Source organism: Trachinotus anak, unplaced genomic scaffold, assembly GCF_046630095.1.
Source record: "Trachinotus anak isolate AG129_WGS33_773 ecotype Australia unplaced genomic scaffold, CSIRO_AGI_Tana_v1 ptg000031l, whole genome shotgun sequence".
Lineage (NCBI taxonomy): Eukaryota > Metazoa > Chordata > Actinopteri > Carangiformes > Carangidae > Trachinotus > Trachinotus anak.
Genome location: NW_027273882.1, coordinates 821,444 through 840,768, shown reverse-complemented (window position 1 = coordinate 840,768; position 19,325 = coordinate 821,444). Strand labels below are relative to the sequence as shown.

General features: G+C 41.5%; 2 protein-coding genes across 3 annotated transcripts in view; one reads left to right on the top strand and one right to left on the bottom strand.

Annotated features, from left to right (window-relative positions):
• The first annotated feature begins 3,449 nt into the window (after positions 1-3,449).
• sytl3 (synaptotagmin-like 3) lies at positions 3,450-10,215 on the top strand. Of its 2 annotated transcripts, XM_071467547.1 has the most exons (13): positions 3,450-3,636; positions 4,017-4,232; positions 5,485-5,552; positions 5,955-6,006; positions 6,120-6,186; positions 6,280-6,352; positions 6,692-6,819; positions 7,256-7,378; positions 7,611-7,780; positions 7,890-7,986; positions 8,130-8,300; positions 8,720-8,795; positions 10,070-10,215. In XM_071467547.1, exons 1-13 carry the CDS (start codon positions 3,539-3,541, stop codon positions 10,087-10,089), a joined length of 1,359 nt encoding a protein of 452 aa, XP_071323648.1. In that variant the 5' UTR covers positions 3,450-3,538; the 3' UTR covers positions 10,090-10,215. The 2 variants fall into 2 exon arrangements, with proteins under 2 accessions (XP_071323648.1, XP_071323647.1); XM_071467546.1 differs by lacking the exon at positions 10,070-10,215 and having other exon boundaries at positions 3,451-3,636; positions 8,720-9,191.
• A 2,585-nt stretch (positions 10,216-12,800) lies between these two features.
• Positions 12,801-19,325, bottom strand: part of ezrb (ezrin b) — a 29,503-nt gene continuing 22,978 nt past the window's right edge. Inside the window, exons 9-13 of the mRNA XM_071467658.1 lie at positions 18,710-18,840; positions 17,487-17,647; positions 15,827-15,919; positions 15,277-15,516; positions 12,801-14,471 (exon numbers count right to left, since the gene is read on the bottom strand). Of these exons, the coding sequence (XP_071323759.1) occupies positions 14,307-14,471; positions 15,277-15,516; positions 15,827-15,919; positions 17,487-17,647; positions 18,710-18,840 (790 nt within the window). The 3' untranslated portion in view covers positions 12,801-14,306. The remainder of the gene's footprint in view (positions 14,472-15,276; positions 15,517-15,826; positions 15,920-17,486; positions 17,648-18,709; positions 18,841-19,325) is intronic.

The window sequence follows — 19,325 nt, the reverse complement described above, 5'->3', positions numbered from 1 at the left end:
CCCCCCCCCCCCCCCCCAAAAAAAAAGTGGTAGCTATTGACAAATACACACTTTCATATAAAAACTCTTCTACACTGACTCTGTGGCTTCAGTTCTTTGTTTATAACATTATACATGCAGATTAGGACTGCAGACACACACTTGTTCACACTGTTCACGCACAAAGCGGAGGAAATCTCTCAGACGAGAGCAAATTCTGAGATATAAACAACCAGCAGTTGCAATGTTGGCCGTCTCCAGACTGCAACAGTATGTGTGAACGCAACGAGGAAGGAAACTGAGCTCTGTACATTACCTTCAGTATATGCAGCAGCAACTTCCTCAGGCTGACCAAACCGGCGGTGCAGTGAGCCTGGAGGTAAGACCTTGCAGCTTTTCGCTGTGCACCTCTTATCTTTGCAGTGACCTAGTTCTCATGTCACAAACCAGAGCTTGCTTTCTTTTTGACGCTGTTGTAAGGGGCTCCATTGTCACATTTTCAGATGTAGCAATGAAGGAGGGGAGTTGAGTAAAATGTTTGGTAATCACATCACACATTGACAAAGGAGAAATCCTGAAGTCTTTTTTTTTTTTTTTTTTTTTTTTGCAATGTATATTTGCAATGTTTAAGAGGAAAATTTCTTTACTCTTTGCTTCCCTATGCATTGTGCTGGCTGCAAAAGGGGCAGTGACATCCTGCGTCCTTGTGTCACGTGACAAGAGCGTTTATAAGTCTGTACACGTGGAAGAAAACGTGATAACATTCATAACTTCAGTTCACGTGTTTAACATACTTCAATTATTATTTTCTTTTGCACTTCAGTGTTTGAAAGCAGGTGTCTCAGAGCAGTACAGTGAAAATGAAATGCATATATGTCACAAGGGAGTTTCCTTGTATCTCCAACTTTGCAGTGTTTTTTTTTTTTTTTAAATTGACGTTAAATTACAGAAATACTATATAGAACTTCACGCTGCTCAAAACTATATGGAAACCACCACCAATGCGGCACAGATGAATTTCTACAAAGTATTCTTGGAGGTTTTTAGTTCATTGCATGGTTTGCATGACCTCATCAGGTTTGGCAGGAACAGGTCATTGTTTTTAAAATAAAAGACCCACAGCTTCCATGGCAGTGCGTGTGTGTGTGTGTGGTCGTGACATGGGTTTTTAGTTGAAATCTGCCTGTGGTGATCAGTCTTAGCTGACTCAAGGTACACGGTCTTCCAGGAAATGCTGCTCTGGGTGGGAAACATGTCAGAGGCCGTGTGACTGTTTCGGTCTTTCATAAGCCATTCAGACACCATATTTGGGTCCCTGTGTAATCAATCAGGTGTCCTTTACTGTCACTGCTGTGGTGGGCTGATATGGGCTCCCACCATCCCTTCTCGGATGTTAACTCACACTCACCACTAAACCATGGACAGCCTGAATCATTATGGTCCTTTGCATAGTAGAGGCGAGTGTGAAATGACTGTGTTTGCATTGCTGAAATGATGATCAGCCTCCTATCAAACTGTCAGCCGGAGGGCTATTAGTCATCAAACGATACATCAAATCACAGACAAGTGTGAAGAAATGCCCCTTGCATCACAACATTCTTCTAGTAGCATATTTCACAGCTCGCCTCATTGATACAAGAATCCCCTGGGGCATGGTGCACGTCAGCAGAGGACGGATAACAGCCCTGTCCCCCTGTGAGGCCTAATTACAGCTGATTGTTTTGTCCGGCCTCCTGGCAGCCTCTAGATAGTGACGAGGACAGGCTCTTATCTACCAACACAGGCTGGCATTCAGCTATTCAACAGCCCAGTTCCTCTGTACTCCCAGTGCTTCGTTAAGATTAGGACTAAGATGTGCACTATTTAGAAATGGGACCCAGTTATAGGTTGAATGGGAACTTAAAGGAATAGTTTGACATTTTTAGGGATTTGATTTGTTTCCTGATCTGAGTTCTCAGTTCAGTCAGAAGCTGACCGCAAACACACAGGCGCACACTCCGCAGTCTTCATCTTGCTCATGAAACACTTGACCTCTTAGACAGGAGGTCACTGCACCTGGCCACAAACACAGTTGGTGCAGAGATTAAACAAATGAGATGCAACGTGTTCATTTGCAAGCTTTGGAGGCAGTTGTAGGTGAATTTTATTCCCTTTGGACAGAGCCAAGTTTGCCCCTGTTTCCAGTCTTTATGCTAAGCTAAGCTAACCACCTGCTGGCTGTAGCTTCATACTTACTGTACAGACTTTGCATCGACCTTCTCATCTCATTCTAAGCTAATTTTCCAAAAATGTTGAGCTATTCCTTTAAAATAAAGCTTAGCTTATCAGTCTGTACGGTGTTTGCATTTTAGAGACCAGAACTTCATTCCAGCAGTGGTTAACACTGCCCCCCCCCCGCAGTGGTTAACACTGTGACCTCACAGCGAGGAGGTTCTGGGTCCAAGCCGCAGGGCGTTCCTGTGTGGAGTTTCCATGTTCTCCCTGTGTCTGCGTGGGTTCCCTCTGGGTGCTGCGGCTTCCTCCCACATGCACATTAGGTTAATTGCTGACTGAACTGCTGTAGGTGTGAATGTGAGCGTGAATGGTTGGTTGTTTGTCCCCACATGTCAGCCCTGTGATAGAGTGGCGCCTGTCCAGGGTGTACCCCGCCCTCGCCCAGTGTCAGCTGGGATTGGCTCCGTTTTGGATGAGCAATGTAGATAATGGATGGATGGAGACATTCATTCCTCTTTATTCACAGAATGATGAGTTTCACCATATTCATTTTTCTTTTTTTCACAATGGATTGTTAGTCATTTGAATAAGATTTATGAATAAATAATAGACTTATTTAGAAGTATGTCTACTGACCTTCAAAAAAAAAAAGGGGGGGGGGGTGGAGGGACTAGAACACAGACGCACGTCAGCCATCAATAATGCAAGGGTTGGCATTTGGTTTGTTTTGCAGCAGTGCCTTCAGTGAAGCATCACTGCTCTTCCTGCAGTTGAGGAAGTGGTGTTTTTTTGAGACAGTGACAGAGGAGAGGAAGATGATGACATATGGGTAGCGTGAGAAAAGCTGTGGGAAAAGAGGTTAAAATATTGCAAATGTGATCAGATCCTGGGTCCACCGTGACTGCGGCTGACTAACCATCTGCCTCATCAGGTGGCAGGTTTGTAGCTCCTCACTTGCCTTTAGAGAAACGAATGTTAAAAGAGGGCATTTCCACGGCTGCTGGGGAAGAGTGAGGCTTCATCATTCAAGTGGAAATACTAACAACTACATGTATATCTGCTCAGGAGGTCTACATCCTGCTCTGACGCAGGTAGAGACTCTGAGGAGATCACAATCAGGACAGGGGATCTTGCCTTAGCAGCATGTCGAATAATCATCACTATCTTTTTTTTTTTTTTTTTTCAGCTCCAGAGGACTAAAGAGGAGGTCTGAGCCTGAGCCCAGGAAGGGGGAGGGTTTAAAGAGGGGAGGAGACAGGAACAAAAAGGAGACAGTGAAGCAGAGAGGACAGACAGAGAGAACAGAAGCAGTGATAGCGACAGATCATCAGAGACAAAGAAAAAAATGGATTTAAATTTGCTTCAAGCTCTGGAGAAAGAAAGAGTCCTGGAGGTTCTCCGGAGAGACAAGCAGCTGCGTATTATTGAAGAGGACAGGATCAGGTGAGTCATTTCACACCTCTTTCATATGCCCTCTGACAAATTTTCTTCTGTCTTAATGATGCTGAAAGGAGGCTGAACTACCTGCTCTCAGCGATCATGCTCTCACAATGAGAAAGCAGCCAATAATGTAAACAGAAAGTGATCATATTGTTTTCCTCTGTCACCAAAACCTATGTGAGTTTAGTTTCTAATATTTTTAGATGTGTGAATAAGATTTTAATTCGCCTGAGATGCAAAAAAAGAAAATAAAACGGAAACTAGTTCATCTCCCTCTCTGTGCGCTGCCCTAAGTAAGGTTTCACACCTCAGTACTGACAGCGCTGAAGGTTTTTTTTTTATTTTAACACTGGCAGTTAAAGGTGCCTCTTCTCTCATCTCAGGAGGATGAAGTACGAGCTCCAGGAGCTTCGCAGGAGAGGTGCCAAGAGTTTCACCCGGCAGTACGGCGAGCGGACCTGCGCCCGCTGCCAGAGGCCTCTGGGAAAGTTCTGGAACTCGGGTGCAGTCTGCCGCGGCTGCAGCCACCGCATCTGCAGCAGGTGCCGCGTAGGTGTGGGATCAACAGACTGGAAGTGCACAGTCTGCCACGCCTACAGGTACAGGAACAGTGTTTAAACCCCCTGCTTCATGCAAACAGACCTGAAGCTTGTGAGACAGCACAAAATGACTGTAGAGTATCTGAAACACGAGGTTGACAGTTAGTGACCTGTACTGTAACTTCTAACTTTGCAGTTTGTGACTCTTGAAGATCAGTTTTTGGATTTTACTCTCTTTTTATCGTAACAAGATATCAAATGACAATTTGAAAATAATGGGAAAGGGCAGGAATTATCACCTGAATCTGCAGCTCCCCTCAGCTTCACCGCAAATTTCGGCTCATCGTTTTTATCCAGTCCACCAAATTTACTGTTTTGGTTCACTCTCACTCAGAGCTGCAACAGTTGATCAAGCTGATGGGAAAATCTTTTGTTCCAGCTTCTAAAATTTGGGGACCTCACCTTGGTTTTTGGATGTTATGATGTGGTTTGTTGCAGATGTACTCTGAGCATTCTCATGGTGTGGCTTTCTGCCGCTGTGGGCAGATGTTCTCAGGCTCTAAAACCCACTGAGCTTGCTCAGCACCAAGCAGCGGAGAGACACAGTTAGCGACTAGTGGAGCATCTGGCACCTAAAAATCCAAATATATCTTTGAGGAGTTGGTTGAGACCAAAAACAGAGCTAAAAATTGGACTTTCATTCAGTAGGAATCCAGAAACTTGGCTCCACATGAAAGCTAATGTTTTTCTGTAACTGCTTGATGTGGAAATATGCAGCTGTTTTCTTACAGCTTCACTATGTCAACACAAAAAATGATGACATGTCATACAGCTTGTTTCTGCTACGTCTAAATGCCTAAAAATCAGTTAGTGCAGGTTTCACACATTCCTTCTTCCAAAATAAGACTTGAAATATCTATAATAAGAAATAAAACTTACAGTATAGTAAAAAGAGGCATCAAGAAGAATAGCATTACCTAAAAATAATGATGTGGTCAGGTTACATTCAGAACTTCCGGCCTATTTTAGTACTACAGTTTGCGGTCTGAGGGGATTGACAAGTTGGTATCGGCGACTTGCTGAAAAGCTGCCTCTGACTTTTGACTCTCTATGTCTGGCTTCTGCCTCTGTCTTTACTCTCTTTGGAAACTAAAGCGTGTGAAAGATAGTTTCTGTCTATCAACTATCAACTTAAGAAAGACGGTATAAGCTAAAATAAGTTGCAGTTACAGTACCGAGAATAGTTGTACTTGCTACCTCTTCTTTTTCAGTATGAGTACACTCCTCACCACCATGTTTCTCCTCTTCACAGGGAGGTGAAGATCAGGTCTGGAGAGTGGTTCTTAGAGGAGAAGGCAAAGAAATTTCCAGTCATCACAGGTGTGTTGACAATAGTTGGACTGTTCATATTGACTGTTATTTATTATTAATACTCCCTTGCTATCACCCAGTTAAAAACATTGAATAATAAAATATGGATGATCCAAGTTGTTTGTTTAAGTTGCTGAATTATTCACTATGACCATTTGCCAGTGTGGAAGTATAAGAGACACACTGGCGGTCTTTTACCTATAGGAACATTTAAATGCTTTTATGCGTCAAAATTGGCCACATAAGTGAGTACAATCACTTTCAGTTTGTTTGGATGGTCACATGTGAAATATATTTGCTCTTAGCGTCAATTTGCAATAAAAGTCGTCCTAACACCCTAGACTTCACCCTGCTCATTTGGCTTTCACACGTTCTGCTGCGTGACATTCATCGTATGCCCCTTCTTCACAGACAAATATGAAACAGTTGGGGAGAGGCTTTTACAGACCTACAATGTGCTGAGGTATGATGCATCTTTGAATGTTGTTTTTAAGTGTGTGGAGCTGTTCTGATTCATTCGATTCAATCCATCAAAATGAAACATAGAGTAACTTGTTTGTTCTTGTTTTCTCACAGTCATATATCAGTTGTGCCACCCACTCCTCCACCACATATGGATTATCACTTTTTGAGCAGATCTGGGGTAAAGTGTCTGATATGATTCCAGCATTATTTTGTGGTAGAAGTGTAGAAATGTATGAAGTGAGTGCCAATAATCTTGTGTTTTGTTCTGCAGGATTTGAAAAATGCAAAACCCTTCACCAAATCTGTGGAAGATCTAATGGTTTCGTTCACCAGTCATATCAGAAGTAAGTTGTCATGAAAACATCAGATAAATTGTCAACATTTGTGAGGGATTACTCTCCTGAATAGCGCGATAATAAACACCAAGACGTGTTAGCGTGTTTGAGAAACATCACTTCCTCTGGATGTCATGGTTATCATAATCTGATCTCGCTCAATGAGCTGAATACATGCAGAGTAATAACCACAAAGGAAGCTTGCCTGTAATAACATGACGCAATAAAAAAAGTCCCCTCTGATCTCATAACACTGCCATCACAAGGAGAAGTTGTTAGATAATGGGCATGACTTGTCTTTTATTTACATGTTCTGAGATTTGAAGTCTCACTCTTTTCTCAACACAGAGATTTCGACTTCTCAAAACGACGTGCGAGGAGACTTGCTGAACGTTGACAACGGCCGCAAGGGGTCATGCTTCATCTACACCACCCAAAAGAGCCTATCTGACACCGACATCAACAAGTCTTCCCGTGTAAGTCAGCTACAACACTTCATACACTCCAACCTAAATCAAGAAGCTGTGAGAGCACAGCCCCCACCACCACCACCACCACCACCACCACCACCCTTGTGAAGTCCTGCCATTTGCAACAGACACAGCCACACATAGGCTGCCTGACTCTCCCTCCTCACTCGTTACTTTTTTCGAGAAATTTCACCATCAAGGCGACAACATCACTGAACAAGGCTGTTCTAAGTAGTAATCTAAGACCTTTAGTGGCCCCTACTGGTGGTAAGAAGGAATAACAACTTCAAGTCTGTCGCAGTCTGTGATTTTTTTGCACCACAAATGCCAGCACCTGTCTAAGTGATAACGTAGTTAGTATTGTTTATCAACCCTATGACAGGTTCTATTGTACTGGTGGGTAAAAGCACAGTAAAGAAAACGATCTCTCTTCTTTTTGCAGCTCTTCAAAGTCCCAAGTCTTCCAAACCTGTTCAAGAAAAGCAAAGACAGTGACCAGGAAGGCTCCTCCACCGGGGCAGAAGAAGAAACATCCTTCGGTTCTGAGTACTCTGGAGGAAAGAGAGTGAGTAGAATCTGATAATGAGAGAAAAAAAAAATCCCCAAACAACATCCTGTGGTTGAAATATCAAATCACAGATTGCGATCACTTCAGCGTCCTAGCTCATGTAAAAAATCCCCTTCCTCTGTACGTTCTGTACATCTTTAATTGAATTGAAGTCTGTCATATTGTGTCTGTCTTTCCTCTTAAACATGAAATATTAAGTTACAGCCTGTATTACCCCCCCCCCCCTCAGGGCAGTAACAGCAGCATCAGCACAGACTGCGGCCTCTTTGAGGGCGTCAGCGTGTCAGGAGAGCTGGAACTGGCTCTGGCCTACAACACCAGCACCTCCTGTCTGGAGATCACGGTTGGCGGCTGTAGAAACCTGGCTTATGGAGACACCAAGAAGAGGAAGTGTCACCCGTAAGGATAATAAATATGGCGTTATGCATCACCTACAGTATGACCCCATTTTACTGTGAGATTCTCTATCACAATCTCAGGATCCTGCATGTGTTATGTCTATGTGCAGATATGTCAAACTCTACGTGCTGCCGGAAAAGAGCGGCAAAATGAAGACGGCCGTGAAGAGAAACACGACTGATCCGATTTATAATGAGCTTTTGAAGGTAAAAAAACACAGATGCTTTACCCACCTAATCTGATTCTCAGATTGGTCTTGTGTAATATTTGATTTAGCCAAATTATATATATTTCATATATATATATATATATATATATATATATATATTTTATTTTATTTTTTTGACAGTATCAAATAGAGCGACACCTGCTGTTTGGAAAGAGGCTGCAGGCCTCTGTGTGGCATTCAGGAACCCTGAGAAGGAAGGTGTTTCTAGGTGAGGTCCTTATTCCACTGGACGGCTGGAGATTTGAGGACGAAGCTTCCCAGTGCTTCAACTGGTACCCGCTGTGTCCAAAGGTACAGCCATTGAATCACACCGTAAAAAACATGTAATGGGCCTAACCATAGGCTCTGATTATATCTTAGCCTTTCCTCCAGTGCTATCATCAAGTCAGGATTTTCATTTGTCCACTAGTTTGTTTCATGACCAATGTCATAAGATATAGAGGAGTCCAAAGAAAATATAAATAACGCTGGATGGTCTTGGTTTGTTTTCTTCAGCCCCCGTTCCCACCCCAATAATTTTCTTTGCCCTAAAATTATTTCATAATTTCATGATCGCATAAATTTTGTCTATAATTATTCATTCTATTCATAATTAATATGATTTCATAGTGTAATTTTGTAACCATTAATACTGAACATTAAGATCATTAAAAACATTAATACTGAAGTTGTCTCATAATCCTTCCTCTTCCTCAATTTCTGTCACTCAGGCTGAGAGTCCAGACGGAGGCGCCATGGAGCAGGACAGAGGAGATCTGCTGGTCAAGTTCAGCTCCAGCAGCCAGGGTGAGCTCCTGCGGCTCAGCTCCCTTAAATGTCTCCAAGAAAAAGACATGTATCTGACTGTTTGCCAGATTAGATAATATGATTTTATTGTAATTTAATTTAATCGAATAATTTAAGAACTTATCTCCGTTTTCACCCAGTAAAAATGTTGTTGATCATCCTGAGGTTTGCACCAAATTTTTGCAAATGGGTGATTGTGCAATTGTGGATAAGGACAAAAACATCACCTTATGTCAGATTTTACGGAGAAATGACAACAGCCTTATGTGTAACTTGCTTTTCTTGTTATTTATTTATTTATTTGTTTGTTTATTTATTTTTTACCCATACTTTATCAAACCATACGAAGCATTAAATCTTTAATCTCAAATAAAAAATAAATATCACAAAAAGCTACTTTTTAATGTCTTTTTCAGAGAGCCTGGGCAGGGTTTGGATCCACTGACTCCATGTCTTGGTCTTATAAAGCCCACTGATACATTATGTTTGATATTAGGCTGTACAAATAAACTTGATTTAAACTTGAGTTGCACAGTTTTCATCCTCCACCAGTGTCATATTATTTATGACAAACAATAAGAATTCACTCAAGAATTCCACATACATCTTGTCTTATAAACAAGAAGTATAGCATTGGCTCTAGAGTCTCCTAAACTCCAGTATCATTATAGTAGATTATACAGTGTTTTCTGGTGTGGTTATCATGTGGTTTAATGTGTTACAGTTGTGCTACATGTGATAACCAACAATTCAAGAAGAGCTATTCAACTTCTCATCACTTTTCAAAAGAGAAGATCTTAAGATAAACTTTACCGATAAAAAGACAAAAAAATAAACACTCACACTATAAACGACGCTTTTAAAGGACATGAAGGAAAAGAGTGTTTCGAAGGAATAAAACACACCATGTGTCAGCAACATCAGCTCTTGGTTCTGTAACTAAAGCACTAGAGGTCAGGAGAACGTCTCTTTTGGACGCTTCCATGACAGTCAGAGGTGAACACTGAGCTACACGGCAATGATCGACTGTCCTTATCAAAGGTGCCAAACACCTTCCCATTAATGCAAACACAAGTCAGAGCGCCTGCGTCAGAGTGTAAATAAACCTCATTGTGGCCTTGTGTGTCTCTTTGTTTTTCGCATTTCAGTGTCTGCAGAGGTGTGTTATGTGTGTTCTGGTGTGTGCTTGAGAATGCATTAAAGAGTGTAAGTGTTTAGTAAGCCTGAGGGTGTGTTTATATAGATATTTGTGTGTGTGTGTGTGTTGTGTTTAGGTGTCTTACTCTGGGAGTAGGCAGAGAGCTCGTCCAGATGACACCCATTTCTGAGGGTGAGACCAGGCATCTCACCAGCTGCTGTTTGACAGGGTCTCCAGGATGGCGCTCCGCACCTTGACCCTTGCGGCCAAAGCCCCCCCCCTTCCTCCTCTCTGAGAGACTCCTGGGAGGGGCTCAAAGAGACCCTGGTAACAGCAAAGATTTCCTTTATACTATAACTTATTTGTAAGCAGATATAATCTTTTGGGATTAGCAATATATTTGCCAACACCTACAACTCCTCCTGTGAAGCACTTGTAACAGTTAATGAATGATTACATTATAAAATAAGTGCGACTATGTCTTTGTATGCTTTGGAACGTGAAATATTATGTGTTTATTTATTTCATTTGTCAATTTTATTTATTAATAAAATATTTATTTATAAATACTTGACTCTCAATGATGCTTGAGCAAATTCAATCCCCTAATGAAGGCCATGACATGCTGCTGAAATCTCTGTGGGAAATCGAGTTATCAGACCTGGAGTTAAGACATTTTTGTTCCACTTGCAATGTGTTAGCAAACAGTTGCAAATTCATTCATTTGGAGTCTTATTTCAGGCCACGCTAATGAACGTCAATCCAGTATTCACACTCTTTTAGCTCTTTTCTGATCTCTACCATCTCCTGAGGTGAATATCTGGCTCTTAACCTGCTAAATGCTTCATTCGCCAGCTCCACTAACTCCTAACACAACTTCTTACAATGTAAAATTGTGAATAACCATAAATTATTTAGTTTGACTTTGTTGGAGGACTGCTGTCCAGACATGAGAGTGGCATCAATCCACATCTAATTCTCTGCAAGGAAAGGAATAAGCTTGTTTCCCAGATTATTGAAGTGTTCCTTTTAAATATAATTACAGATACCTGAATCATTTATTAACTATACTGTTCTACTATGAAGTGCTGAGTGCTTCATAGTAGAAATTATAATTGCCGAGAAATCCTTTAATACTTAAATGTACTTACAACTACATTTTTGTGTTATAAACATTTTTTTATGTGAATATACAGTAGCCAGTCTTACTTGTAAAAGTGTGAAGTTGTTACCACTTCGGTTTAAACAATATTTCTGCTGCATTCAAGGCGTCTTTCCACTCAGTTTTTAATGTGATGTCCCATCAGAGGAGTCAAGCAGCTAAACATCCATGCAAATATAACTACCGGGGAAAATGTTTCTGACAAATGAGACTTGAAGCCACGCCCGCCCGTCACAGGAAGCTCGGAGCTCCATCAGTGAAGGAGCCATCCAGCGTTTCCTCCTGCACAATGAAGCCTTTCTTGTCTCGGTCCGAGCAGCGTGTGAAAGACATGCTCGGTCTCCGGTTTCACAGCGCCGTGAAGAAGAAGAAGAAGAAGAGGAAGAAGGAGGAGGAGGAGAAGAAGAAGGAACGGTGATGTCACTGACCTGGAATTCTCTTCTCCAGAGTCTCCATGGTAACCGGGTTCGCGGATGACCAACAAGTGGCGTCAGGACATCCGGAAAAACGTGACGACAGTGAACGCCTCTGCCCATCGACAGTCTCCGCACTTTAACTTTATCATGTGTTTTTGCAGTACAGTATTTATTTATTGCAATAACTGTCTTTGTGATTAATGTTTTTTTTTTTTTTTTTTAATAAACTCATACTATAGGCTACGTTATAATGTACAGAAATAAGTTTTAATGTAGTTCCCTGTCAAACTGAATCACTTAAGCATTAAAATTGTTTAGGTTTGAAGCTTTTAAAAGTCACTACATGGTCATAAGTATGTGGACACCCAGACTTAATGTGATTGTTGGATACCACCTTCTGACATCATCATATGACATCATTTATAGAGGCTTTATAAGCTGTTTATGATGGTTTTATTAACGTCATTTTAGTGATAAGAGCAACTTTTTTGTTGCAAGGTTGTGGAAAATCCTCCCCCAGCAGTTGACCAGTTGATCCTCAACGTTGAATCAACATTGAGGAGGCCGACAGGGAACACGCGGGGATATCTGGGGTATGATCTGCAACTAAGGTCCACGAAGGTGTAAATACAATGTACAGCAAGTCATAAATATTAAATACGTAAATACTTGTCATATATGACGAGTTGAAATGCATTTTTAGTACATCCTGCAGGGAACATGAATGTGTATACTGAACTTAATGGCAATCCATCCAGTGGTTGTTGAGATATTTGATTCAAAACCACAAGTGTGTAGCTCCTGGTGTCACTACAGGAAAAGTCGGGGGATCAAGACATTCATGGTGCCCAGACAATGAAGTCTACAGACTTTAGCTGTACAAAATCTAAAGGCAATTGTAGTCTGGACCTGAAGTCTGGAAAGTGGTACACTGACTAGCTGACAGACATTACCATCCTTAGAGCCACGTCACTAGCATGGCAATGATACAGAAGAACAGCAAACCTATTTTGTTACTGGAACTAGGAGCCTTATCCAAACCATAAAAACAATCAAAAACTGTGAGCACAGAGATTGACAGAGCAACCCTAGACTTCTTGCTTTTTCACAATAAGTGTAAGTTAAAGAGGATTAGTATTTATGGACCCAATTTATGTCTGTCTTTGTTGTTGTTTGTTTATGATTGTTTGTTCCAAAATTCATGAAAACCCATAAAAATAAAGTTTAAAAAAAACAAACTATGAGGACAGAGATGGCCACAAACTGAACAAAGTAAATACACTCTGATGTGGAATCATAGATTTTTTTTTATTGCCAATAAGATGAACACCTCATTATAAAATCCTGTTCATATACAAAGGCCAGCAGAGCTGTGTGTTTCCATTACAGTGTAAGTAGATGCTACTCTAGTCCATGTCCAGAAAGAGGAGAGTGAGATGTGGTGTTAAACTGTCTGGGTCAGTCCTTTGTGACCAAGCTGCAAAATAAAAACTCTTTGTAACGTTCACCTCAACCTTCACTGAACCTCAGCGGAGGTCTAACACTAAAAAAAAAAAGTTTTTCCAAAGCTACATCCATAATTTTTGTGACGATGCACTTTGGCTAAGAAGTAAAGACCAACTGTCTGGGACTGCACCCTGCAGAGGCACCGCCAGAGAGAAAGGCCACTTAGGAGGGTGAAAGCACACAACACGTGCTCATCTCTCACTCAACAGCAACATGACAACAGACAAAAATAAAATATATTAAACCTAAGTGTCCCAGTCAGTGCTCTGAAGATAAAGACATTCCTCAGCATGCTGTGAACTACATGGCAAAAAAAAGGAATCTAAAGTACCTAGATATATAGCAATCTCCTTAACTGATTAAATGGCATGCAGCTGGATAATTCCTATAGTAAAAAATAATAATAATTTACAATTAAATCTCTTTAATTTAGTGATCTAAAGGAAATATATGGAACATAAGACTGCTATTATTTTGGTCAATATATAAAACCTTTGAAACATATTAAATGTTTTCATTATTAGTGGATAGCAAAATAGCAAAAATATACAAACCAAGAGGAAATACCCTTTTTAATGTCCCATATACAGTATAAATATCTAACTAGGAATGATTTAAACTACTGTATAGCAATATTAAACATAAATGGAAGTGTTCAAATATAATGGAAAACAAAAACAAACATACATTTTTCTGCGTATACTGTTTTCCCCTTTCCGAGTGGTCGCCATAAACGACAAACTGTCCTTTTCTTCCTACACAACAAATGGCAGACATCAAAAAGAAGCCAGGCTGGGATTACATATATCCTATGTGCACATCATGAAATAATAATAACAATAATAATGATAATAATAATAATAAAATTTGGCTAGTCCCACTACTTCATCACACCTCTAGTTAAAAACAGTAATGATTTGGTCTGAACTGATCAGATTACACAATCAAATACACAAATAATATCTGAAACACTAAGAAGAGAGGGGGTTTTGGCACTAAGTTTTCTTCAAAGGATTTGCAAAGCCCTGCATACTGCAAGACGAACCCATGACAGGCGTTCATCTCTCTGTAAGTGATGCTTCTGCTCTCTGCTGTGCTTATACTGCTCCAGTTAAGTCTGCAACTTGTGTGTGTGTGTGTGTGTGTGTGTGTGTGTGTGTGTGTGAGTGAGTGAGAGAGAGAGAGAGAGAGTCGTTTGAGTGTGTTGAGTGTGTGTTGATATGTGTCAGCCAAGGAGCGAGATGTGGTGACCATTCAGAAAGGGTACGTGTCTGAGGGCCGAGGGCATCTTATAATGCTTCGAACTCGTCGATCCTCTGCTTGGTGTTGCCCTGCCTGATCTGTCGCAGGGTTTTGTATTTGTCTCGGCCGGCCCGGACGTTCTCACTGTGAAGAAGGTCGTTCTGGGTATTCTTGGACTCGTCACGCGCCTGAGCCAGCTCTGAGGTCAGGGCCTGAGGGCACAGGAGGAGGAGAAGCATGAGGTGAGAGGACAAACGACACCAACAACGCTGCTGCTTCTACAGTTCCAGCATTAAAGCAGACCCCAGCGGTGCTGCCATGACACTGCGACGCCCCTCCACTGTGTCTGAAGGGCTTAAATCACTACCTTGTTCACTCATTCACTTCTTCCCACACTCGGCAGTTTACTTTAAAGTGATTAATGAATTGAGAGTTTGGACACTTGTGAATGATTTTCATTTTGCACGATCATTAACTGCTGTAATTTTTGCATCTATAAGATGTGAGATTGTTAACTGAAAGTAATTTTTTCACTCCAGGAAATTTTGAGATTTCACACTCAGAATTTAGGCAACAGGCCTGTTCCAGCTTTTGCTGCTGCTTTGGTTTAGTTTAGTTTACTCTTCCTTAAACTCAGCGTGACTTAGGTTGTGACAGTCACAACTATTTGACTTTGGGCGAATACATGTAAGGTACTGCTTCTGTGAGATTTTGAGTTAAAATCAGTTTGAAGCAGTTTTTTTTTTGCAGCTAACTGGATCAGAGCAGTTTTAAACTGTTCACAAACCACAGTTTAAAACTGTTTTTTTTGAGCTGGTGTGACAGTCAATCAACCTAAAAAACCGGAGTGAGACCGCCTCATCTCCGTTAGTTTCTAAGCCTAATATCTCACAATGCTGCATCCAGGTCCTCATTCTTTCATTCACGTGGAATAAATGTACTGTTCTATACTGTATTTGCCCCTTGTGGATGGTGTGAGGTGTTAATTATCTCCGGTTCAGACGGCTCTGTCCTCACCTTCAGCTGTTTCTGGACGCGCTCGTTCTTCTCAGCCTCAGTCAGGCGGTCCTCCTCTTGGCGGTGGTCGTTGATGCCTTCGGTCTGCAGGTCAGCGCTGTGCGTGCTGGCGTTCTCCTCGCTGTCGCTGTTGTCGTCCAGTTGGTCGTAAATGGGAGGAGGGGGAGGGGGCGGGGGTGCCGTCATCACCATGTGCAGCTCCTCTTTAGTCTTGATCAGGTCGTCCTGGGCCTCCCTGGCCTGGTGAGAGCAGTGGGATGAGTAACAGAGAAGGCCAGTCACGCTCTGTAGTAAATCTGAGTTGTGTTTGTTTTAGAGCCTCAATTACAAGAACTCTTCAGCAAGAACAAATTGACTGACAACTGCCTTAATTCTTGGACAGTTTTGGCAGGTTAGGGAATTTGATAGCAGAGAAAGAATCTAAACTAACCTAATTTCCATCCCTGTGGTTATAATGTTGTGTGATTATCTACTGTAAATGACTGTCTGTGATTTTCCAACCAGGCAGAAAAGACTCCCAGTATTCTGTAAACTCAGTTAAAGCTCTCACCCTGAGCTGCCATGTGTTAGCCTCCTCCTCCTTGCGTTTCTTGGCCTCCTCCAGCAGGCTGATCTTGGCTGTGTGCTCTGCCAGCTCTGCAGCCTGATACGAAACAACAGGAGACAATTATTAAAGCGTTCAGATTTAATACACACAGGTGGAAAAAGATGACAAGAATGCTTGATTTTTTTGCGTCGATGTGATTTTTGATCTGTTTCACTGCACTAGGAAAGAACAAATTAACTAATAGCACGAGATGGTCTTCATTTTCTTCCTATGCAGAACTTTCCTCTTAGTCTATATTTTTAATGTCATGTTTATGGAAACCTTGGCCGTGTCAAACGCCTCGCTCAGCAGGTGAGTGACATCTGATTTATGCAGCAAACAAAGCTGATATCATATTTTGCAACTTTTTAAAAATCTATTTATATGTGAACACTCATTTTTATCCCGATATAAGGGTTAGGGTTAGGTTTCAAATTATTATCTATGTACAAAACACCTTAAAACAAGCATCATTTAAGTCAAACATTAATATGTACATTTCTGCTCTAATGATAAGTATGAATCAGTGTTGAAGTGAACGATAAATTATTTGCTTTGGTTGCTTTGTGTGACTGTAATTTCTGTCATTCAAGGCTGTGACTTTAAGTGATTTTTAAAAGCTAAAAAGCCAAGCTGAGCTTAACAATCACTGTAGTTAAATTGTGGTTTAAATTATTTTAAATTTGAAAGTACAGTGTTTTTAGCTTTAAAAAGCTTTGTGGCCTTTCAATCCCATCAGAAAAAGCACAAAAATGTGAATATGAAGGAGAAGAAGGAAGTGAGTGTTATGAGTAGAGCCTACCAATGAAATGTAACCCGACTGTGCGCAGCCCCTGAGGGCATTGTGGTACGTTCCTCCTGACCACCACAACAATGTGAACAGCTTTTCTTTCACCAGACTGAACTAACCAGAGGCTCAGTGTTTGAACGCTGCACCTGCTGTAGTTGTTCAGTGTGTGTGTGAGTTGTAAAGACACTGAATGTGAAAGGTCTTGGGCTGGTCGCTCAGTGAAAACACAAGGACATGGTTGATGGGTTACTGTTTGTGCTTTCAAACATGTTGGCGACACAACTCCCTCATGTCTTTTTTGATCACACTCAGTGGAAGTTAATCCATTGCACAAGCTTCTTAGTAAGGTTTAAGTATAAAGGGTGTCACAGCAAGTGTCTGTCAGACACAGTGCAACAGTCAATGTCCACAGTGTGTCACAGGAACCAGAGCTTTACTCTCAGGGCTCTTAAAGTGAAAACACACGCTCCTGTGGGTGGTCTACAGCCGAGCAGCTCGGAGCGAGGGGGGGCGGTTAGTCTGAAGTAACAGGGTGTGGTCCAGCTGGACTCTACAAAGTGGTTTTGTCTGGGGCTGCAGTAGCCAGGCACTGCTGAATACACCACCCTGCAATGAGCCTGGTACAGACCTGGACAAATTAACAGCTAAATGTAAAGAGAGAAAGACGGTTTTCATTTATCTTACTTGAGATTTTGTCGATGAACCTGTGAGGGCTTTCTTCCTCGTTTCAGTTGTGTTACTGCTGGAGGCTCTTTACCGTTGTTTAAGTTTAAATTAATAAGCAAAGTCAAAGCAGTTGGAAAATTTGAATTGCACCGTCATTGAAATACTGACCAGCTGCTCCTGACTCTTCTTCTGCTCCTCAGCGTGGCGGGCGAGGTCCTCTTTAGCCAGCAGGGCAGCCTGACGCTCGGCCTCCAGACGAGCCGCCTCGTCCTCGGCTCTCCTCCGCTCCTGCTCCAGCATCATGGCTCTCTGCAGCTGGTCCTGCAGATCTGAAATACACAAGATACATGAGACCGATGCTCAGCTGCTGCTCACAGGAAAACCACGAAACTATGCAGCCAATGTTTATTTACGATTTATCTAAGAATTATCTTGATTAATCATATTGCTTGTTCAAACAGTTCATCAGTCATTAAAGTTGTTGTCAGTGAATGTTCTGTCAATCAACTAACAATTAATAAACTAATCAGCTCTATTGATTACCAAGTAATGTCATGAAAAATTCCATTTATTCCTTTATTTCCCTGCCCCCTCCTTTTCACCAAACCCATGGTGCTCCATGACTTTGCTCGTGTTTTAGATACAACCCTATAAATAACACTGGTTCCTGATCCTTGCTTGCGTTGATGTGTCTTTACAGGCTGCACAAAGTGAATGCATCTAATTCCATGAAAACAGAGATACTGTAGCGAGACAGAAGATGATACTTTGGTTAGCTGAGGTTTTAGATAAGTACAACACCCCACACCACAAAACTCTCTGTCATGTACATGTCAACCTTCTGTTACTGGGATTCTTCAGGGTGTCAAACCATAATCAGCTGGTATGTAAAGCATTTAAAAACAGACACTGTGAATCATTTTGAACTAATTTATGAGCAGGGAAGTGAACCCACTCATAGTCACTTAATAACTAGTGTGATAACTTTCCCTCTGTCATTTCTTCAATAGTAAGTGACCTACTTCCTGAGTTAAAAAAAACACAGCAGTGCATCTTTCTGCTTAAATGCAGGTAGACAAGATTTTCACCAGCAGAAACTGGTATAACTAGAAGTGAAGTGTCAAACCTCACATGCTTTTTTTTTCTGGTTTGGACAAAATAAAAACAGAAAAATAAGAAAAATACTGATTACATTACTGCTGAAGTTACTGATAGTTGTGTAATTTAAAACTAGATTTCATCATCCAGATGACAAAACCTGTTAGCTTCGCATTCAGATACCTGCATAATTGCACATGTTCTAATTATTTGCACACACACACTTTTCTATTCACAGGTTGAAGTGATGGATGAGCCACTGAAGGTCCCTGAGGCCCCCTCCCCCACCTCACCTTTCTCTGCCTTCTTGGTCTTCTCCTCAAACTGGTAGAGCCTCATCATCAGATCCTGCTTCTCTCGCTCCATCTGCTCCTTCTCTTTCTCGATGGCCTCTCTCTTCTTCTTCTCGTTCTCCAGCTGGGCCCTGCAGATAACACACAGCTGCCGGTGAGCCAACAAAGAGAGCTGACATACTTGATACAGAGCTACCACTGACGGACGACAGTCTGTGAGCCCCGCGACACACATTTGCACACACACACGAAATGAGATTTAGCACAAACTGCTCTATTATCACTTGCACCACTAACTCTGCTGCTGTCATGGTCACGTACAGTTGATGATTTGCAGCTGAGGCCGAGCAGTTTCAAACTGCACCACATTCACGAGCATTTGGCAACACAATTACCTGTGATTACCCTCCGTTTACAAGATCCCATAAAAAGGTGGCAGGACAACAGCTACTGGAGCTGCAGCTGTGAGATGTGAGCCCAGTCATCGCTAACAGGGACAGATTCTTACTCAAATTATGGCTGCAACTATTGTGTAATTATTGATTAATCTGCTAATCTTTTCTTAAACCATTAGTCAATTACACAATTATAAAAATTGTTGTTGAATGATTATTTT